Source organism: Oncorhynchus nerka, linkage group LG2, assembly GCF_034236695.1.
Source record: "Oncorhynchus nerka isolate Pitt River linkage group LG2, Oner_Uvic_2.0, whole genome shotgun sequence".
Classification (NCBI taxonomy): Eukaryota; Metazoa; Chordata; class Actinopteri; order Salmoniformes; family Salmonidae; genus Oncorhynchus; species Oncorhynchus nerka.
In genome coordinates this window covers 100,979,370-101,003,481 of record NC_088397.1, presented here as the reverse complement: position 1 = coordinate 101,003,481, position 24,112 = coordinate 100,979,370, and the positions used below count along the sequence as shown (strand labels likewise).

The following is a 24,112-nucleotide window of genomic DNA, read 5'->3' as shown; positions in this document are numbered from 1 at the left end:
CAACACTGTCTCTCAGCAGGTCAACACTGCCTCTCAGCAGGTCAACCCTGTCTCTCAGCAGGTCAACACTGTCTCTCAGCAGGTCAACACTGTCTCTCAGCAGGTCAACACTGTCTCTCAGCAGGTCAACACTGTCTCTCAGCAGGTCAACACTGTCTCTCAGCCGGTCAACACTGTCTCTCAGCCGGTCAACACTGTCTCTCAGCCGGTCAACCTGCAGCAGCCTGCCTGGCTGGACTAATGATTCCTCTGTCTGACAGGCAGAATAAAGGACAGTGTTTATAGTACATCTAGTGTGCCCTCTGAGATTGACACTTTCTCTTTGGCATAGTAAACTAAGTTTGGATTCTATCTCCTACAGATATCTGTGAGCGCACAATACTCAGAGCCCTTCAGGTGCATTTGTCTCCCTCCATTCCCTCCTCTCCCCCTTTCTCTGCTCTCCTCCCCCCCTTTCCCTGCCCTCCTCCTCCTCTGCTCTCCTCTCCCCCTTTCCCTGCCCTCCTCCTCCTCTTCTCCTCTCCCCTTTCCCTGCCCTCCTCCTCCTCTTCTCCTCTCCCCCTTTCTCTGCTCTCCTCTCCCCTTTCCCTGCCCTCCTCCTCTTCTCCTCTCCCCTTTCTCTGCTCTCCTCTCCCCCTTTCCCTGCCCTCCTCCTCCTCTTCTCCTCTCCCCCTTTCTCTGCTCTCCTCTCCCCCTTTCCCTGCCCTCCTCCTCCTCTTCTCCTCTCCCCCTTTCCCTGCCCTCCTCCTCCTCTTCTCCTCTCCCCCTTTCCCTGCCCTCCTCCTCCTCTTCTCCTCTCCCCCTTTCTCTGCTCTGCTCTCCTCTCCCCCTTTCCCTGCCCTCCTCCTCCTCTTCTCCTCTCCCCTTTCTCTGCCCTCCTCCTCCTCTTCTCCTCTCCCCCTTTCTCTGCTCTCCTCCCCCTTTCCCTGCCCTCCTCCTCTGCTCCTCTCCCCCTTTCTCTGCTCTCCTCTCCCCTTTCTCTGCTCTTCTCTCCCCCTTTCCCTGCCCTCCTCCTCCTCTTCTCCTCTCCCCTTTCTCTGCTCTCCTCCCCCTTTCTCTGCTCTCCTCTCCCCCTTTCCCTGCCCTCCTCCTCTTTCTCCTCTCCCCCTTTCCCTGCCCTCCTCCTCCTCTTCTCCTCTCCCCTTTCCCTGCCCTCCTCCTCTTCTCCTCTCCCCCTTTCCCTGCCCTCCTCCTCCTCTTCTCCTCTCCCCCTTTCCCTGCCCTCCTCCTCCTCTTCTCCTCTCCCCCTTTCCCTGCCCTCCTCCTCCTCTTCTCCTCTCCCCTTTCCCTGCCCTCCTCCTCCTCTTCTCCTCTCCCCCTTTCTCTGCTCTCCTCTCTCCCCCTTTCCCTGCCCTCCTCCTCCTCTTCTCCTCTCCCCCTTTCCCTGCCCTCCTCCTCTTCTCCTCTCCCCCTTTCCCTGCCCTCCTCCTCCTCTTCTCCTCTCCCCCTTTCCCTGCCCTCCTCCTCCTCTTCTCCTCTCCCCCTTTCTCTGCTCTCCCTCTCCCCCTTTCCCTGCCCTCCTCCTCCTCTTCTCCTCTCCCCCTTTCCCTGCCCTCCTCCTCTTTTCCTCTCCCCCTTTCCCTGCCCTCCTCCTCCTCTTCTCCTCTCCCCCTTTCCCTGCCCTCCTCCTCTTCTCCTCTCCCCCTTTCCCTGCCCTCCTCCTCCTCTTCTCCTCTCCCCCTTTCTCTGCTCTCCTCTCCCCCTTTCCCTGCCCTCCTCCTCCTCTTCTCCTCTCCCCCTTTCCCTGCCCTCCTCCTCCTCTTCTCCTCTCCCCCTTTCCCTGCCCTCCTCCTCCTCTTCTCCTCTCCCCCTTTCCCTGCCCTCCTCCTCCTCTTCTCCTCTCCCCCTTTCTCTGCTCTCCTCTCCCCCTTTCCCTGCCCTCCTCCTCCTCCTCTTCTCCTCTCCCCTTTCCCTGCCCTCCTCCTCTTCTCCTCTCCCCCTTTCCCTGCCCTCCTCCTCCTCTTCTCCTCTCCCCCTTTCCCTGCCCTCCTCCTCTTCTCCTCTCCCCCTTTCCCTGCCCTCCTCCTCCTCTTCTCCTCTCCCCCTTTCCCTGCCCTCCTCCTCCTCTTCTCCTCTCCCCCTTTCCCTGCCCTCCTCCTCCTCTTCTCCTCTCCCCCTTTCCCTGCCCTCCTCCTCCTCTGCTCCTCTCCTCCTTTCTCTGCTCTCCTCTCCCCCTTTCTCTGCTCTCCTCTCCCCTTTCCCTGCCCTCCTCCTCCTCTTCTCCTCTCCCCCTTTCCCTGCCCTCCTCCTCTTCTCCTCTCCCCCTTTCCCTGCCCTCCTCCTCCTCTGCTCCTCTCCCCCTTTCTCTGCTCTCCTCCCCCTTTCTCTGCTCTCCTCTCCCCCTTTCCCTGCCCTCCTCCTCCTCTGCTCCTCTCCCGCTTTCTCTGCTCTCCTCTCCCCCTTTCTCTGCTCTCCTCTCCCCCTTTCCCTGCCCTCCTCCTCCTCTTCTCCTCTCCCCCTTTCTCTGCTCTCCTCCTCCTCTTCTCCTCTCCCCCTTTCCCTGCCCTCCTCCTCCTCTTCTCCTCTCCCCCTTTCTGCCCTCCTCCTCCTCTTCTCCTCTCCCCCTTTCTCTGCTCTCCTCTCCCCCTTTCCCTGCCCTCCTCCTCCTCTTCTCCTCTCCCCCTTTCCCTGCCCTCCTCCTCTTCTCCTCTCCCCCTTTCCCTGCCCTCCTCCTCCTCTTCTCCTCTCCCCCTTTCCCTGCCCTCCTCCTCCTCTTCTCCTCTCCCCCTTTCCCTGCCCTCCTCCTCTTCTCCTCTCCCCCTTTCCCTGCCCTCCTCCTCCTCTTCTCCTCTCCCCCTTTCTCTGCTCTCCTCTCCCCCTTTCCCTGCCCTCCTCCTCCTCTTCTCCTCTCCCCCTTTCCCTGCCCTCCTCCTCCTCTTCTCCTCTCCCCCTTTCCCTGCCCTCCTCCTCCTCTTCTCCTCTCCCCCCTTTCCTTGCCCTCCTCCTCTTCTCCTCTCCCCCTTTCCCTGCCCTCCTCCTCCTCCTCCTCTTCTCCTCTCTCCCCTTTCTCTGCTCTCCTCTCCCCCTTTCCCCTGCCCTCCTCCTCCTCTTCTCCTCTCCCCCTTTCCCTGCCCTCCTCCTCTTCTCCTCTCCCCCTTTCCCTGCCCTCCTCCTCCTCTTCTCCTCTCCCCCTTTCTCTGCTCTCCTCTCCCCCTTTCCCTGCCCTCCTCCTCCTCTTCTCCTCTCCCCCTTTCCCTGCCCTCCTCCTCCTCTTCTCCTCTCCCCCTTTCCCTGCCCTCCTCCTCCTCTTCTCCTCTCCCCCTTTCCCTGCCCTCCTCCTCCTCCTCTTCTCCTCTCCCCCCTTTCTCTGCTCTCCTCTCCCCCTTTCCCTGCCCTCCTCCTCCTCTTCTCCTCTCCCCCTTTCCCTGCCCTCCTCCTCTTCTCCTCTCCCCCTTTCCCTGCCCTCCTCCTCTTCTCCTCTCCCCTTTCCCTGCCCTCCTCCTCCTCTTCTCCTCTCCCCTTTCCCTGCCCTCCTCCTCCTCTTCTCCTCTCCCCCTTTCCCTGCCCTCCTCCTCCTCTTCTCCTCTCCCCCTTTCCCTGCCCTCCTCCTCCTCTGCTCCTCTCCTCCTTTCTCTGCTCTCCTCTCCCCCTTTCTCTGCTCTCCTCTCCCCCTTTCCCTGCCCTCCTCCTCCTCTTCTCCTCTCCCCCTTTCTCTGCTCTCCTCTCCCCCTTTCCCTGCCCTCCTCCTCCTCTTCTCCTCTCCCCCTTTCCCTGCCCTCCTCCTCCTCTTCTCCTCTCCCCCTTTCCCTGCCCTCCTCCCCTCCTCTCCCCTTTCCCTGCCCTCCTCCCCCTCCTCTCCCCTTTCCCTGCTCTCCTTCCCCCTTTCCCTGCCCTTCTCTCCTCCTTCCCCCTGCAGCCCTCCCCTGCCCCTCACCCCCTACCGGCATTAATCTGTTTAAAGCAGCCGTGATAAATGAACTAAACTTGGCTTGCCTCGCACATTTTATGATTTGGTTTGAACAAGCTATGTCAGGTATGTGAGGAGGCTTGATACCGCCCTAACAGAGGGTCATGTTGTCAGCGATTCTGATTAAAAAATGTTCTTTCTTTATGTATTTCATTGCTGTGCAAAACAAATTCCCTTTGGGGAAATCAATCAACCTATCAACCAATCAAATCCTCTCTCCTCTCTCCCAGGTAGTAAGGAGGCAGCGTTTACCTACGCCATCATCGCCGCAGGTGTGGCCCATGCCATCACAGCAGCGTGTACCCAGGGGAACCTGTCTGACTGCGGCTGTGATAAGGACAAGCAGGGGACCTACAGCCAGGACGAGGGCTGGAAGTGGGGAGGCTGCTCGGCTGACGTGAGCTATGGCCTGGGGTTCTCTAAGGTCTTCGTAGACGCGAGAGAGATCAAACAGAACGCCAGGACCTTAATGAACCTCCACAACAACGAGGTGGGACGCAAGGTATGTAGATACGAAAGTGGACATTCCACCTCAATGACATCCTGTAGGAAGTCATGTCAATGTTTCCCCTCACTAACAATGTCTAATAGGAAGATCATTGTATCATATTGAGACATGGTATAAAACACCTTTACTGTAGTCTGATAGACCACCATGAGGTAGAGCAACAAACAGACCCCCTCCACCCTCCTCTATGTGGGGTGGCCAGTCCTCTTCTGGCTGTGCCGGGTGGAGATTATAACAGAACATGGCCAAGATGTTCAAATGTTCATAAATGACCAGCATGGTCCAATAATAATAAGGCAGAACAGTTGAAACTGGAGCAGCAGCACGGCCAGGTGGACTGGGGACAGCAAGGAGTCATCATGTCAGGTAGTCCTGGGGCATGGTCCTAGGGCTCAGGTTTATTTTTATTTTTATTTTACCTTTATTTTACTAGGCAAGTCAGTTAAGAACAAATTCTTATTTTCAATGACGGCCTAGGAACAGTGGGTTAACTGCCTGTTCAGGGGCAGAACGACAGATTTTGTACCTTGTCAGCTCGGTCCTCCGAGAGAGAGAAAGAAAGAGAGAAGGAGGGAATTAGAGAACGCACACTTAGATTCACACAGGACACCGAATAGGACTCCAGATAAACCAACTGACCCTATCTCCCGACACACAAACTACTGCAGCATAAATACTGGAGGGGTCAGGAGACATATGATATGACCCTACAGAGCTGATTGGGGATATGATATGATATGACCCTACAGAGCTGATTGGGATATGATATGACCCTACAGAGCTGGTTGGGGATATGATATGATATGACCCTACAGAGCTGATTGGGGATATGATATGATATGATATGACCCTACAGAGCTGGTTGGGGATATGATATGATATGACCCTACAGAGCTGATTGGGGATATGATATGATATTACCCTACAGAGCTGGTTAGGGATATGATATGATATGACCCTACAGAGCTGGTTGGGATATGATATGATATGATATGACCCTACAGAGCTGGTTGGGGATATGATATGATATGATATGACCCTACAGAGCTGGTTGGGATATGATATGATATGATATGATATGACCCTACAGAGCTGGTTGGGATATGATATGATATGATATGACCCTACAGAGCTGATTGGGGATATGATATGATATGACCCCACAGAGCTGATTGGGGATATGATATGATATGACCCCACAGAGCTGATTGGGGATATGATATGATATGACCCTACAGAGCTGGTCGGAGATATGATATGACCCTACAGAGCTGGTTGGGATATGATATGATATGACCCTACAGAGCTGATTGGGGATATGATATGATATGATATGACCCTACAGAGCTGGTTGGGGATATGATATGATATGACACTACAGAGCTGGTTGGGGATATGATATGATATGACCCTACAGAGCTGGTTGGGGATATGATATGATATGACACTACAGAGCTGGTTGGGGATATGATATGATATGACCCTACAGAGCTGGTTGGGGATATGATATGATATGATATGACCCTACAGAGCTGGTTGGGATATGATATGATATGACCCTACAGAGCTGGTTGGGGATATGATATGATATGACCCTACAGAGCTGATTGGGGATATGATATGATATGACCCTACAGAGCTGGTTGGGGATATGATATGATATGATATGACCCTACAGAGCTGGTTGGGGATATGATATGATATGATATGACCCTACAGAGCTGGTTGGGATATGATATGATATGACCCTACAGAGCTGGTTGGGGATATGATATGATATGACCCTACAGAGCTGGTTGGGGATATTATATGATATGATATGACCCTACAGAGCTGATTGGGGATATGATATGATATGATATGACCCTACAGAGCTGATTGGGGATATGATATGATATGATATGACCCTACAGAGCTGATTGGGATATGATATGATATGATATGACCCTACAGAGCTGATTGGGGATATGATATGATATGATATGACCCTACAGAGCTGGTTGGGGATATGATATGATATGATATGACCCTACAGAGCTGGTTGGGATATGATATGATATGACCCTACAGAGCTGGTTGGGGATATGATATGATATGACCCTACAGAGCTGGTTGGGATATGATATGATATGATATGACCCTACAGAGCTGATTGGGGATATGATATGATATGATATGACCCTACAGAGCTGATTGGGGATATGATATGATATGATATGACCCTACAGAGCTGGTTGGGGATATGATATGATATGACCCTACAGAGCTGGTTGGGGATATGATATGACCCTACAGAGCTGGTTGGGGATATGATATGATATGACCCTACAAAGCTGGTTGGGGATATGATATGATATGACCCTACAGAGCTGGTTGGGGATATGATATGATATGACCCTGAAGAGCTGATTGGGGATGTGATATGATATGATATGACCCTACAGAGCTGGTTGGGGATATGATATGATATGATATGACCCTACAGAGCTGGTTGGGGATATGATATGATATGACCCTACAGAGCTGATTGGGGATATGATATGACCCTACAGAGCTGGTTGGGATATGATATGACCCTACAGAGCTGGTTGGGATATGATATGACCCTACAGAGCTGATTGGGGATATGATATGATATGACCCTACAGAGCTGATTGGGGATATGATATGATATGACACTACAGAGCTGGTTGGGGATATGATATGATATGATATGACCCTACAGAGCTGGTCGGAGATATTATATGATATGACCCTACAGAGCTGAATGGGGATATGATATGACCCTACAGAGCTGATTGGAGATATGATAGGATTTGATATGACCCCACAGAGCTGGTTGGGATATGATATGACCCTACAGAGCTGATTGGGGATATGATATGATATGATATGACCCTACAGAGCTGATTGGGGATATGATATGATATGACCCTACAGAGCTGATTGGGGATATGATATGATATGACCCTACAGAGCTGAATGGGGATATGATATGATATGATATGACCCTACAGAGCTGATTGGGGATATGATATGATATGATATGACCCTACAGAGCTGATTGGGGATATGATATGATATGACCCTACAGAGCTGATTGGGGATATGATACGATATGAACCTACAGAGCTGGTTGGGGATATGATATGATATGACCCTACAGAGCTGAATGGGGATATGATATGATATGATATGACCCTACAGAGCTGATTGGGGATATGATATGATATGATATGACCCTACAGAGCTGATTGGGGATATGATATGATATGACCCTACAGAGCTGATTGGGGATATGATATGATATGATATGACCCTACAGAGCTGATTGGGGATATGATATGATATGACCCCACAGAGCTGGTTGGGGATATGATGTGATATGACCCTACAGAGGTGATTGGGGATATGATATGATATGACCCTGCAGAGCTGATTGGGGATATGATATGATATGACCCTACAGAGCTGGTTGGGGATATGATATGATATGACCCTACAGAGCTGGTTGGGATATGATATGATATGACCCTACAGAGCTGATTGGGGATATGATATGATATGATATGACCCTACAGAGCTGATTGGGATATGATATGATATGACCCTACAGAGCTGGTTGGGATATGATATGATATGACCCTACAGAGCTGATTGGGATATGATATGACCCTACAGAGCTGATTGGGGATATGATATGATATGATATGACCCTACAGAGCTGATTGGGGATATGATATGATATGATATGACCCTACAGAGCTGATTGGGGATATGATATGAACCTACAGAGCTGGTTGGGGATATGATATGATATGACCCTACAGAGCTGGTTGGGATATGATATGATATGACCCTACAGAGCTGGTTGGGATATGATATGATATGACCCTACAGAGCTGGTTGGGATATGATATGATATTACCCTACAGAGCTGGTTGGGATATGATATGATATGACCCTACAGAGCTGGTTGGGATATGATATGATATGACCCTACAGAGCTGGTTGGGGATATGATATGATATGATATTTACATTTACATTTAAGTCATTTAGCAGACGCTCTTATCCAAAGCGACTTACAAATTGGTGCATTCACCTTATGACATCCAGTGGAATAGTAGTGCATCTAAATCTTTTAAGGGGGAGGGGGGGTGAGAGGGATTACTTTATCCTATCCTAGGTATTCCTTAAAGAGGTGGGGTTTCAGGTGTCTCCGGAAGGTGGTGATTGACTCCGCTGTCCTGGCGTCGTGAGGGAGTTTGTTCCACCATTGGGGGGCCAGAGCAGCGAACAGTTTTGACTGGGCTGAGCGGGAACTGTACTTCCTCAGTGGTAGGGAGGCGAGCAGGCCAGAGGTGGATGAACGCAGTGCCCTTGTTTGGGTGTAGGGCCTGATCAGAGCCTGGAGGTACTGAGGTGCCGTTCCCCTCACAGCTCCGTAGGCAAGCACCATGGTCTTGTAGCGGATGCAAGCTTCAACTGGAAGCCAGTGGAGGGAGCGGAGGAGCGGGGTGACGTGAGAGAACTTGGGAAGGTTGAACACCAGACGGGCTGCGGCGTTCTGGATGAGTTGTAGGGTTTAATGGCACAGGCAGGGAGCCCAGCCAACAGCGAGTTGCAGTAATCCAGACGGGAGATGACAAGTGCCTGGATTAGGACCTGCGCCGCTTCCTGTGTGAGGCAGGGTCATACTCTGCGGATGTTGTAGAGCATGAACCTACAGGAACGGGCCACCGCCTTGATGTTAGTTGAGAACGACAGGGTGTTGTCCAGGATCACGCCAAGGTTCTTAGCGCTCTGGGAGGAGGACACAATGGAGTTGTCAACCGTGATGGCGAGATCATGGAACGGGCAGTCCTTCCCCGGGAGGAAGAGCAGCTCCGTCTTGCCGAGGTTCAGCTTGAGGTGGTGATCCGTCATCCACACTGATATGTCTGCCAGACATGCAGAGATGCGATTCGCCACCTGGTCATCAGAAGGGGGAAAGGAGAAGATTAATTGTGTGTCGTCTGCATAGCAATGATAGGAGAGACCATGATATGACCCTACAGAGCTGGTTGGGATATGATATGATATGATATGACCCTACAGAGCTGATTGGGGATATGATATGATATGATATGACCCTACAGAGCTGATTGGGGATATGATATGAACCTACAGAGCTGGTTGGGGATATGATATGATATGACCCTAGAGAGCTGGTTGGGATATGATATGATATGACCCTACAGAGCTGATTGGGATATGATATGATATGATATGACCCTGCAGAGCTGGTTGGGATATGATATGATATGATATGACCCTACAGAGCTGGTTGGGATATGATATGACCCTACAGAGCTGATTGGGGATATGATATGATATGATATGACCCTACAGAGCTGATTGGGGATATGATATGATATGATATGACCCTACAGAGCTGGTTGGGATATGATATGACCCTACAGAGCTGATTGGGATATGATATGATATGACCCTACAGAGCTGATTGGGGATATGATATGATATGATATGACCCTACAGAGCTGGTTGGGATATGATATGACCCTACAGAGCTGATTGGGGATATGATATGAACCTACAGAGCTGGTTGGGATATGATATGATATGATATGACCCTACAGAGCTGGTTGGGATATGATATGACCCTACAGAGCTGGTTGGGATATGATATGATATGACCCTACAGAGCTGGTTGGGATATGATATGACCCTACAGAGCTGGTTGGGATATGATATGATATGACCCTACAGAGCTGGTTGGGATATGATATGACCCTACAGAGCTGGTTGGGATATGATATGGCCCTACATAGCTGTTTGGGATATGATATGACCCTACAGAGCTGGTTGGGATATGATATGACCCTACAGAGCTGATTGGGGATATGATTTGATATGACCCTACAGAGCTGGTTGGGGATATGATATGATATATGATATGTTATGATATTTGAATTGACCATACAGGTCTGGTAGAGGATCAATACTTTAAACTGCCCAAACGGCACCAGAACATCAAGATGAAATGTATTTCGAATTTTGTTCCACAATACGGTTCATTAAAACTCAAAACAGATTTACATAGCTCGGTGGAGACCCCTCAAGAGTTAACACATCCTGTGAAAGGGTTATGTAACTCCGGTGTCTTCCCAAAGTATTTAGACCCCTTGACTTTATCCACATATTGTTATGTTATTCTACAATTGATTCAATAATTTATATCATATCATATCACATCCCCAATCAGCTCTTCAGGGTCATATCATATCATATCCCAACCAGCTCTGTAGGGTCATATCATATCACATCCCCAATCAGCTCTTCAGGGTCATATCATATCATATCCCCAACCAGCTCTGTAGGGTCATATCATATCATATCCCCGTCAATCTACAAACAATACCCCATAATGACAAAGCAAAAAAACTGGTTTTTAGAAATGTTTGCTAATTTATAAAAATAAAAAACAGAAATATCCCATTTACATAAGTAATTCAGACCCTTTACTCAGTACAGCAATCACAGCCTCGTGTCTTCTTGGGTATGATGCTACACGCTTGGCACACCTGTATTTGGGGAGTTTCTCTCATTCTTCTCTGCAGATCCTCTCAAGCTCTGTCAGGTTGGATGGGGAGCGTTGCTACACAGCTATTTTGAGGTCTCTCCAAGTCCGGGCTCTGGCTGGCCCACTAATGGGCATTCAGAGACTTGTGCCGAAGCCACTCCTGAATTGTCTTGACTGTGTGCTTAGGGTTGTTGTCCTGTTTGAAGTTGAACCTTCACCCAAGTCTGAGGTCCTGGGTACTCTGGAGCAGGTTTTCATCAAGGATCGCTCTATACTTTGCTCCATTCATCTTTCCCTCGATCATGTCGAGTCTCCCCGTACCTGCCCTCCAGACTGGCACTATGCTGGGTCCTGGCACCAGGTATCCTCCAGACTGGCACTATGCTGGCTGCTGGCCCCAGGTATCCTCTGGACTGGCACTATGCTGGCACCAGGTACCATCCAGACTGGCACTATGCTGGACCCAGGTATCCTCTGGACTGGCACTATGCTGGCACCAGGTATCCTCCAGACTGGCACTATGCTGGGTCCTGACACCAGGTACCCTCCAGACTGGCACTATGCTGGCACCAGGTATCCTCCAGACTGGCACTATGCTGGCTGCTGGCCCCAGGTATCCTCTGGACTGGCACTATGCTGGCACCAGGTACCCTCCAGACTGGCACTATGCTGGCCCCAGATATACTCCAGACTGGCACTATGCTGACACCAGGTACTCTCCAGACTGGCACTATGCTGGCACCAGGTACCCTCCAGACTGGCACTATGCTGGGTCCTGGCACCAGGTACCCTCCAGACTGGCACTATGCTGGCCCCAGGTATCCTCCAGACTGGCACTATGCTGGCACCAGGTACCCTCCAGAATGGCACTATGCTGGTTGCTGGCACCAGGTACCCTCCAGACTGGCACTATGCTGGCCCCAGGTATCCTCAAGAATGGCACTATGCTGGCTGCTGGCACCAGGTACCCTCCAGAATGGCACTATGCTGGCACCAGGTACCCTCCAGAATGGCACTATGCTGGCCCCAGGTATCCTCTGGACTGGCACTATGCTGGCACCAGGTACCCTCCAGACTGGCACTATGCTGGCACCAGGTATCCTCCAGACTGACATCAGGTATCCTCTAGACTGGCACTATGCTGACACCAGGTACCCTCCAGACTGACACCAGGTACCCTCCAGACTGACACCAGGTACCCTCCAGGTACCCTCCAGACTGACACCAGGTACCCTCCAGACTGACACCAGGTACCCTCCAGACTGGCACCAGGTACCCTCCAGACTGACACCAGGTACCCTCCAGACTGACACCAGGTACCCTCCAGACTGACACCAGGTACCCTCCAGACTGACAACAGGTACCCTCCAGACTGACACCAGGTATCCCCCAGACTGGCACTATGCTGGGTCCTGGCACCAGGTACCCTCCAGACTGGCACTATGCTGGCACCAGGTATCCTCCAGACTGACATCAGGTATCCTCTAGACTGGCACTATGCTGACACCAGGTACCCTCCAGACTGACACCAGGTACCCTCCAGACTGACACCAGGTACCCTCCAGACTGACACCAGGTACCCTCCAGACTGACACCAGGTACCCTCCAGGCTGGCACCATGTACCCTCCAGACTGACACCAGGTACCCTCCAGACTGACACCAGGTACCCTCCAGACTGACACCAGGTACCCTCCAGACTGGCACCAGGTATCCCCCAGACTGGCACTATGCTGGGTCCTGGCACCAGGTACCTTCCAGACTGACACTATGCTGGCACCAGGTACCCTCCAGACTGGCATTATGCTTGGTCCTGGCACCAGGTATCCTCCAGACTGACACCAGGTACCCTCCAGACTGACACCAGGTACCCTCCAGACTGGCACCAGGTACCCTACAGACTGACACCAGGTACCCTCCAGACTGGCACCAGGTACCCTCCAGACTGACACCAGGTACCCTCCAGACTGGCACTATGCTGGGTCCTGGCACCAGGTACCCTCCAGACTGACACCAGGTACCCTCCAGACTGGCACTATGCTGGGTCCTGGCACCAGGTACCTTCCAGACTGACACTATGCTGGCACCAGGTACCCTCCAGACTGGCATTATGCTGGGTCCTGGCACCAGGTACCCTCCAGACTGGCACCAGGTACCCTCCAGACTGACACCAGGTACCCTTCAGACTGACACCAGGTATCCTCCAGACTGGCACTATGCTGGGTCCTGGCACCAGATACCCTCCAGACTGGCACCAGGTACCCTCCAGACTGGCACCAGGTACCCTCCAGACTGACACCAGGTACCCTTCAGACTGACACCAGGTATCCTCCAGACTGGCACTATGCTGGGTCCTGGCACCAGATACCCTCCAGACTGGCACCAGGTACCCTCCAGACTGACACCAGGTACCCTCCAGACTGGCACCAGGTACCCTCCAGACTGACACCAGGTATCCTCCAGACTGGCACTATGCTGGGTCCTGGCACCAGGTACCCTCCAGACTGGCACCAGGCTTTTTTTGACCCATCTAGACTGGCGCTATGCTGGTTGCTGCCACCAGGTACCAGGGATTTTGTGACACATCAAGACTGGCACTAAGCTAGGTTAATGATCTGAGAATCCCTGTCCTGTAGTTTGTCATCATTAGAAACATCATGCATACCCAGTATTTCTCCGCTTGGCCAGTGTAGTCTGTCATCTGGGCCCAGACTGGCCAAGTCATTGCTCTGGGACAAAGCATAGCTTTGTTGACATCAAAGGGCTTTGAGCTTGTGTCTGCGACTGTCTTCCTACTTGAGCTTCCAGGGGGTCTGAATGTTAAACTGACAACAATATCTTCATGGGCATGTAGCTTCAATGTAGCTTCAATCAGCTCCATGAATGTAGTGTTTCTCAGGAGTCTGAGGCATTACCATACTAAGCTGCTGTGCTCCCAGGGCTTCTGATGATTACCCACCTGACTCCAGCCTGTCTGAGGGGAGGAGGGTGGGGGGAGTGAGGGAGGGAAGAGAAGGGGGAATTTAATCATTAAGAATAGGGTGAGGGTAGAAGAGTGAGAGATAGACAGGGAGGGGGATATGAGAGGAGGGGGAATGGAATCATTAAGAACAGAGAGAGAGAGAGAGGTGAGTGAGCAAGAGAAGGGGATGTTTTTATTTTACCTTTATTTAACTAGGCAAGTCAGTTAAGAACAAATTCTTATTTTCAATGAGGGCCTAGGAACAGTGGGTTAACTGTCTTGTTCAGGGGCAGAACAACAGATTTTTACCTTGTCAGCTCGGGGATTTGATCTTGCGATTTTTCAATTGCTGGCCCAACGCTCGAACCACTAGGCTACCTGCCGCCCCAAAATGGGTGGAGAGAGGGAGATGGGGAGAGAGAGAGAGAGATGGGGGGAGAAGGGGGAATGCAATAATTAAGAACAGTGTGAGGGTAGAGAGAGACAGGGGGAAGGGGGGGGGGGGATATGAGAAATGTGAGAATGGAATCGTTAATGAGAGAGAGAGAAATAGTGTAATGAATAAAAAGGGTGCGGCTTCTGTCTGGGAAGGAGAGAGATGATGTCATTCAGTGGATGGGGGGTAGACTGAACGAGAGAGATGGAGACAGACTGAAAGAGAGAGATGGAGACAGACTGAAAGAGACAGATGGAGACAGACTGAAAGAGAGAGATGGAGACAGACTGAAAGAGACAGATGGAGACAGACTGAAAGAGAGAGATGGAAACAGACTGAAAGAGAGGTGGAGACAGACTGAAAGAGAGATGTGGAGACAGACTGAAAGAGAGAGATGGAAACAGACTGAAAGAGAGGGATGGAGACAGACTGAAAGAGAGAGATGGAGACAGACTGAAAGAGAGATGTGGAGACAGACTGAAAATGAGAGATGGAAACAGACTGAAAGAGAGGGATGGAAACAGACTGAAAGAGAGAGATGGAGACAGACAGAAAGAGAGGGATGGAGACAGACTGAAAGAGAGAGATGGAGACAGACTGAAAGAGAGAGATGGAGACAGACTGAAAGAGAGAGATGGAGACAGACTGAAAGAGAGATGTGGAGACAGACTGAAAAAGAGAGATGGAAACAGACTGAAAGAGAGAGATGGAGACAGACTGAAAGAGAGAGATGGAGACAGACTGAAAGAGACAGATGGAAACAGACTAAAAGAGAGAGATGGAAACAGACTGAAAGAGAGGGATGGAGACAGACTGAAAGAGAGAGATGGAGACAGACTGAAAGAGAGGGATGGAGACAGACTGAAAGAGAGAGATGGAAACAGACTGAAAGAGAGAGATGGAGACAGACTGAAAGAGAGAGATGGAGACAGACTGAAAGAGACAGATGGAAACAGACTAAAAGAGAGAGATGGAAACAGACTGAAAGAGAGGGATGGAGACAGACTGAAAGAGAGAGATGGAGACAGACTGAAAGAGAGGGATGGAGACAGACTGAAAGAGAGAGATGGAGACAGACTGAAAGAGAGATGTGGAGACAGACTGAAAGAGAGAGATGGAGACAGACTGAAAGAGAGAGATGGAGACAGACTAGACTGAAAGAGAGAGATGGAGACAGACTGAAAGAGAGAGATGGAAACAGACTGAAAGAGAGAGATGGAAACAGACTGAAAGAGATAGATGGAAACAGACTGAAAGAGAGAGATGGAGACAGACTGAAAGAGAGATGTGGAGACAGACTGAAAGAGAGAGATGGAAACAGACTGAAAGAGAGAGATGGAAACAGACTGAAAGAGAGAGATGGAGACAGACTGAAAGAGAGAGATGGAGACAGACTGAAAGAGAGAGATGGAGACAGACTGAAAGAGAGATGTGGAGACAGACTGAAAAGAGATGGAAACAGACTGAAAGAGAGAGATGGAGACATACTGAAAGAGAGAGATGGAGACAGACTGAAGGAGACAGATGGAAAAAGACTAAAAGAGAGAGATGGAAACAGACTGAAAGAGAGAGATGGAGACAGACTGAAAGAGAGGGATGGAGACAGACTGAAAGAGAGAGATGGAGACAGACTGAAAGAGAGAGATGGAGACAGACTGAAAGAGAGAGATGGAGACAGACTGAAAGAGAGATGTGGAGACAGACTGAAAGAGACAGATGGAAACAGACTGAAAGAGAGAGATGGAGACAGACTGAAAGAGAGAGATGGAGACAGACTGAAAGAGAGAGATGGAGACAGACTGAAAGATAGGGATGGAGACAGACTGAAAGAGAGAGATGGAGACAGACTGAAAGAGACAGATGGAGACAGACTGAAAGAGAGAGATGGAGACAGACTGAAAGAGACAGATGGAGACAGACTGAAAGAGAGAGATGGAAACAGACTGAAAGAGAGGTGGAGACAGACTGAAAGAGAGATGTGGAGACAGACTGAAAGAGAGAGATGGAGACAGACTGAAAGAGAGGGATGGAGACAGACTGAAAGAGAGAGATGGAGACAGACTGAAAGAGAGATGTGGAGACAGACTGAAAATGAGAGATGGAAACAGACTGAAAGAGAGGGATGGAAACAGACTGAAAGAGAGAGATGGAGACAGACAGAAAGAGAGGGATGGAGACAGACTGAAAGAGAGAGATGGAGACAGACTGAAAGAGAGAGATGGAGACAGACTGAAAGAGAGAGATGGAGACAGACTGAAAGAGAGATGTGGAGACAGACTGAAAAAGAGAGATGGAAACAGACTGAAAGAGAGAGATGGAGACAGACTGAAAGAGAGAGATGGAGACAGACTGAAAGAGACAGATGGAAACAGACTAAAAGAGAGAGATGGAAACAGACTGAAAGAGAGGGATGGAGACAGACTGAAAGAGAGAGATGGAGACAGACTGAAAGAGAGGGATGGAGACAGACTGAAAGAGAGAGATGGAAACAGACTGAAAGAGAGAGATGGAGACAGACTGAAAGAGAGAGATGGAGACAGACTGAAAGAGACAGATGGAAACAGACTAAAAGAGAGAGATGGAAACAGACTGAAAGAGAGGGATGGAGACAGACTGAAAGAGAGAGATGGAGACAGACTGAAAGAGAGGGATGGAGACAGACTGAAAGAGAGAGATGGAGACAGACTGAAAGAGAGATGTGGAGACAGACTGAAAGAGAGAGATGGAGACAGACTGAAAGAGAGAGATGGAGACAGACTAGACTGAAAGAGAGAGATGGAGACAGACTGAAAGAGAGAGATGGAAACAGACTGAAAGAGAGAGATGGAAACAGACTGAAAGAGATAGATGGAAACAGACTGAAAGAGAGAGATGGAGACAGACTGAAAGAGAGATGTGGAGACAGACTGAAAGAGAGAGATGGAAACAGACTGAAAGAGAGAGATGGAAACAGACTGAAAGAGAGAGATGGAGACAGACTGAAAGAGAGAGATGGAGACAGACTGAAAGAGAGAGATGGAGACAGACTGAAAGAGAGATGTGGAGACAGACTGAAAAAGAGAGATGGAAACAGACTGAAAGAGAGAGATGGAGACATACTGAAAGAGAGAGATGGAGACAGACTGAAGGAGACAGATGGAAAAAGACTAAAAGAGAGAGATGGAAACAGACTGAAAGAGAGAGATGGAGACAGACTGAAAGAGAGGGATGGAGACAGACTGAAAGAGAGAGATGGAGACAGACTGAAAGAGAGAGATGGAGACAGACTGAAAGAGAGAGATGGAGACAGACTGAAAGAGAGATGTGGAGACAGACTGAAAGAGACAGATGGAAACAGACTGAAAGAGAGAGATGGAGACAGACTGAAAGAGAGAGATGGAGACAGACTGAAAGAGAGAGATGGAGACAGACTGAAAGATAGGGATGGAGACAGACTGAAAGAGAGAGATGGAGACAGACTGAAAGAGAGAGATGGAGACAGACTGAAAGAGAGATGTGGAGACAGACTGAAAAAGAGAGATGGAAACAGACTGAAAGAGAGAGATGGAGACAGACTGAAAGAGACAGATGGAGACAGACTAGACTGAAAGAGAGAGATGGAGACAGACTGAAAGAGAGAGATGGAAACAGACTGAAAGAGAGAGATGGAAACAGACTGAAAGAGAGAGATGGAAACAGACTGAAAGAGAGAGATGGAGACAGACTGAAAGAGAGATGTGGAGACAGACTGAAAGAGAGAGATGGAAACAGACTGAAAGAGAGAGATGGAAACAGACTGAAAGAGAGAGATGGAGACAGACTGAAAGAGAGAGATGGAAACAGACTGAAAGAGAGATGTGGAGATAGACTGAAAGAGAGAGATGGAGACAGACTGAAAGAGAGAGATGGAGACAGACTGAAAAAGAGAGTTGGAGACAGACAAAGAAAGATCGAGACAGACTGAAAAAAAAGATGGAGACAGACTGAAAGAGAGAGATGGAGACAGACTGAAGAGAGATATGGAGACAGACTGAAGAGAGATGGAGACAGACTGAAAGAGAGAGATGAGACAGACTGAAGAGAGATGGAGACAGACTGAAGAGAGAGATGGAGACAGACTGAAAGAGAGAGATGGAGACAGACTGAAAGAGAGAGAATGCAGAGAGACTAGACTACCAACCTCTAAAAGGGATTGCCCAGTTATATTTTCAATCCCTGGTCCTATCACACTTAGAGTACTGTCCAGTTATATGGTCAATCCCTGGTCCTATCACACTTAGAGTACTGTCCGGTTATATGGTCAATCCCTGGTCCTATCACACTTAGAGTACTGTCCGGTTATATGGTCAATCCCTGTTCCTATCACTCTTAGAGTACTGTCCGGTTATATGGTCAATCCCTGGTCCTATCACACTTAGAGTACTGTCCGGTTATATGGTCAATCCCTGGTCCTATCACACTTAGAGTACTGGTCCTATCACACTTAGAGTACTCTCCCTGGTCCTATCACACTTAGAGTACTGTGCAGTTATATGGCCAATCCCTGGTCCTATCACACTTAGAGTACTGTCCCTGGTCCTATCACACTTAGAGTATTGTCCCTGGTCCTATCACACTTAGAGTACTCTCCCTGGTCCTATCACATTTAGAGTACTGTCCCTGGTCCTATCACATTTAGAGTACTGTCCCTGGTCCTATCACACTTAGAGTACTCTTCCTGGTCCTATCACACTTAGAGTACTCTCCCTGGTCCTATCACACTTAGAGTACTCTCCCTGGTCCTATCACACTTAGAGTACTGTCCAGTTATATGGCCAATCCCTGGTCCTATCACACTTAGAGTACTGTCCCTGGTCCTATCACACTTAGAGTACTGTCCCTGGTCCTATCACACTTAGAGTACTGTCCCTGGTCCTATCACACTTAGAGTACTCTCCCTGGTCCTATCACACTTAGAGTACTCTCCCTGGTCCTATCGCACTTAGAGTACTGTCCAGTTATATGGCCAATCCCTGGTCCTATCACACTTAGAGTACTGTCCCTGGTCCTATCACACTTAGAGTACTGTCCCTGGTCCTATCACACTTAGAGTACTCTCCCTGGTCCTATCACACTTAGAGTACTCTCCCTGATCATATCACACTTAGAGTACTGTCCCTGGTCCTATCACACTTAGAGTACTGTACCTGGTCCTATCACACTTAGAGTACTGTCCCTGGTCCTATCACACTTAGAGTACTGTCCCTGGTCCTATCACACTTAGAGTACTGTCCCTGGTCCTATCACATTTAGAGTACTGTCCCTGGTCCTATCACACTTAGAGTACTCTCCCTGGTCCTATCACACTTAGAGTACTCTCCCTGGTCCTATCACACTTAGAGTACTGTCCAGTTATATGGCCAATCCCTGGTCCTATCACACTTAGAGTACTGTCCCTGGTCCTATCACACTTAGAGTACTGTCCCTGGTCATATCACACTTAGAGTATTGTCCCTGGTCCTATCACACTTAGAGTACTCTCCCTGGTCCTATCACACTTAGAGTACTCTCCCTGGTCCTATCACACTTAGAGTACTCTCCCTGGTCCTATCACACTTAGAGTACTGTCCAGTTATATGGCCAATCCCTGGTCCTATCACACTTAGAGTACTGTCCCTGGTCCTATCACACTTAGAGTACTGTCCCTGGTCCTATCACACTTAGAGTACTGTCCCTGGTCCTATCACACTTAGAGTACTGTCCCTGGTCCTATCACATTTAGAGTACTGTCCCTGGTCCTATCACACTTAGAGTACTCTCCCTGGTCCTATCACACTTAGAGTACTCTCCCTGGTCCTATCATACTTAGAGTACTGTCCAGTTATATGGCCAATCCCTGGTCCTATCACACTTAGAGTACTGTCCCTGGTCCTATCACACTTAGAGTATTGTCCCTGGTCCTATCACACTTAGAGTACTCTCCCTGGTCCTATCACATTTAGAGTACTGTCCCTGGTCCTATCACATTTAGAGTACTGTCCCTGGTCCTATCACACTTAGAGTACTGTCCAGTTATATGGCCAATCCCTGGTCCTATCACACTTAGAGTACTGTCCCTGGTCCTATCACACTTAGAGTACTGTCCCTGGTCCTATCACACTTAGAGTACTCTCCCTGGTCCTATCACACTTAGAGTACTGTCCAGTTATATGGCCAATCCCTGGTCCTATCACACTTAGAGTACTGTCCCTGGTCCTATCACACTTAGAGTACTCTCCCTGGTCCTATCACACTTAGAGTACTGTCCCTGGTCCTATCACATTTAGAGTACTGTCCCTGGTCCTATCACACTTAGAGTACTCTCCCTGGTCCTATCACACTTAGAGTACTCTCCCTGGTCCTATCACACTTAGAGTACTGTCCAGTTATATGGCCAATCCCTGGTCCTATCACACTTAGAGTACTGTCCCTGGTCCTATCACACTTAGAGTACTGTCCCTGGTCATATCACACTTAGAGTATTGTCCCTGGTCCTATCACACTTAGAGTACTCTCCCTGGTCCTATCACACTTAGAGTACTCTCCCTGGTCCTATCACACTTAGAGTACTGTCCAGTTATATGGCCAATCCCTGGTCCTATCACACTTAGAGTACTGTCCCTGGTCCTATCACACTTAGAGTACTGTCCCTGGTCCTATCACACTTAGAGTACTGTCCCTGGTCCTATCACACTTAGAGTACTGTCCCTGGTCCTATCACATTTAGAGTACTGTCCCTGGTCCTATCACACTTAGAGTACTCTCCCTGGTCCTATCACACTTAGAGTACTCTCCCTGGTCCTATCATACTTAGAGTACTGTCCAGTTATATGGCCAATCCCTGGTCCTATCACACTTAGAGTACTGTCCCTGGTCCTATCACACTTAGAGTATTGTCCCTGGTCCTATCACACTTAGAGTACTCTCCCTGGTCCTATCACATTTAGAGTACTGTCCCTGGTCCTATCACATTTAGAGTACTGTCCCTGGTCCTATCACACTTAGAGTACTGTCCAGTTATATGGCCAATCCCTGGTCCTATCACACTTAGAGTACTGTCCCTGGTCCTATCACACTTAGAGTACTGTCCCTGGTCCTATCACACTTAGAGTACTCTCCCTGGTCCTATCACACTTAGAGTACTGTCCAGTTATATGGCCAATCCCTGGTCCTATCACACTTAGAGTACTGTCCCTGGTCCTATCACACTTAGAGTACTCTCCCTGGTCCTATCACACTTAGAGTACTCTCCCTGATCATATCACACTTAGAGTACTGTCCCTGGTCCTATCACACTTAGAGTACTGTACCTGGTCCTATCACACTTAGAGTACTGTCCATGGTCCTATCACACTTAGAGTACTGTCCCTGGTCCTATCACACTTAGAGTACTGTCCCTGGTCCTATCACATTTAGAGTACTGTCCCTGGTCCTATCACACTTAGAGTACTCTCCCTGGTCCTATCACACTTAGAGTACTCTCCTGGTCCTATCACACTTAGAGTACTGTCCAGTTATATGGCCAATCCCTGGTCCTATCACACTTAGAGTACTGTCCCTGGTCCTATCACACTTAGAGTACTCTCCCTGGTCCTATCACACTTAGAGTACTCTCCCTGGTCCTATCACACTTAGAGTACTCTCCCTGGTCCTATCACACTTAGAGTACTCTCCTGGTCCTATCACACTTAGAGTACTGTCCAGTTATATGGCCAATCCCTGGTCCTATCACACTTAGAGTACTGTCCCTGGTCCTATCACACTTAGAGTACTGTCCCTGGTCCTATCACACTTAGAGTACTGTCCCTGGTCCTATCACACTTAGAGTACTGTCCCTGGTCCTATCACATTTAGAGTACTGTCCCTGGTCCTATCACACTTAGAGTACTCTCCCTGGTCCTATCACACTTAGAGTACTCTCCCTGGTCCTATCATACTTAGAGTACTGTCCAGTTATATGGCCAATCCCTGGTCCTATCACACTTAGAGTACTGTCCCTGGTCCTATCACACTTAGAGTACTGTCCCTGGTCCTATCACACTTAGAGTACTGTCCCTGGTCCTATCACACTTAGAGTACTCTCCCTGGTCCTATCACACTTAGAGTACTCTCCCTGGTCCTATCACACTTAGAGTACTGTCCAGTTATATGGCCAATCCCTGGTCCTATCACACTTAGAGTACTGTCCCTGGTCCTATCACACTTAGAGTACTGTCCCTGGTCCTATCACACTTAGAGTACTCTCCCTGGTCCTATCACACTTAGAGTACTGACCCTGGTCCTATCACACTTAGAGTACTGTCCCTGGTCCTATCACACTTAGAGTACTGTCCAGTTATATGGTCAATCCCTGGTCCTATCACACTTTGAGTACTGTCCCTGGTCCTATCACACTTAGAGTACTGTCCAGTTATATGGTCAATCCCTGGTCCTATCACACTTAGAGTACTGTCCAGTTATATGGTCAATCCCTGGTCCTATCACACTTAGAGTACTGTCCGGTTATATGGTCAATCCCTGGTCCTATCACACTTAGAGTACTGTCCAGTTATATGGTCAATCCCTGGTCCTATCACACTTAGAGTATTGTCCCTGATCCTATCACATTTAGAGTACTGTCCCTGGTCCTATCACACTTAGAGTACTCTCCCTGGTCCTATCACACTTAGAGTACTCTCCCTGGTCCTATCATACTTAGAGTACTGTCCAGTTATATGGCCAATCCCTGGTCCTATCACACTTAGAGTACTGTCCCTGGTCCTATCACACTTAGAGTATTGTCCCTGGTCCTATCACACTTAGAGTACTCTCCCTGGTCCTATCACATTTAGAGTACTGTCCCTGGTCCTATCACATTTAGAGTACTGTCCCTGGTCCTATCACACTTAGAGTACTGTCCAGTTATATGGCCAATCCCTGGTCCTATCACACTTAGAGTACTGTCCCTGGTCCTATCACACTTAGAGTACTGTCCCTGGTCCTATCACACTTAGAGTACTCTCCCTGGTCCTATCACACTTAGAGTACTGTCCAGTTATATGGCCAATCCCTGGTCCTATCACACTTAGAGTACTGTCCCTGGTCCTATCACACTTAGAGTACTCTCCCTGGTCCTATCACACTTAGAGTACTCTCCCTGATCATATCACACTTAGAGTACTGTCCCTGGTCCTATCACACTTAGAGTACTGTACCTGGTCCTATCACACTTAGAGTACTGTCCATGGTCCTATCACACTTAGAGTACTGTCCCTGGTCCTATCACACTTAGAGTACTGTCCCTGGTCCTATCACATTTAGAGTACTGTCCCTGGTCCTATCACACTTAGAGTACTCTCCCTGGTCCTATCACACTTAGAGTACTCTCCCTGGTCCTATCACACTTAGAGTACTGTCCAGTTATATGGCCAATCCCTGGTCCTATCACACTTAGAGTACTGTCCCTGGTCCTATCACACTTAGAGTACTCTCCCTGGTCCTATCACACTTAGAGTACTCTCCCTGGTCCTATCACACTTAGAGTACTCTCCCTGGTCCTATCACACTTAGAGTACTCTCCCTGGTCCTATCACACTTAGAGTACTGTCCAGTTATATGGCCAATCCCTGGTCCTATCACACTTAGAGTACTGTCCCTGGTCCTATCACACTTAGAGTACTGTCCCTGGTCCTATCACACTTAGAGTACTGTCCCTGGTCCTATCACACTTAGAGTACTGT

At 49.2% G+C, this 24,112-nt stretch overlaps 1 protein-coding gene across 1 annotated transcript in view; it reads left to right on the top strand.

Moving 5' to 3' along the window:
• wnt7aa (wingless-type MMTV integration site family, member 7Aa) overlaps nt 1-24,112 on the top strand; it is a 59,279-nt gene that overhangs the window by 25,402 nt on the left and 9,765 nt on the right. The window contains exon 3 of the mRNA XM_065004765.1: nt 4,138-4,409. Coding sequence (XP_064860837.1) covers nt 4,138-4,409 — 272 coding nt within the window. The remainder of the gene's footprint in view (nt 1-4,137; nt 4,410-24,112) is intronic.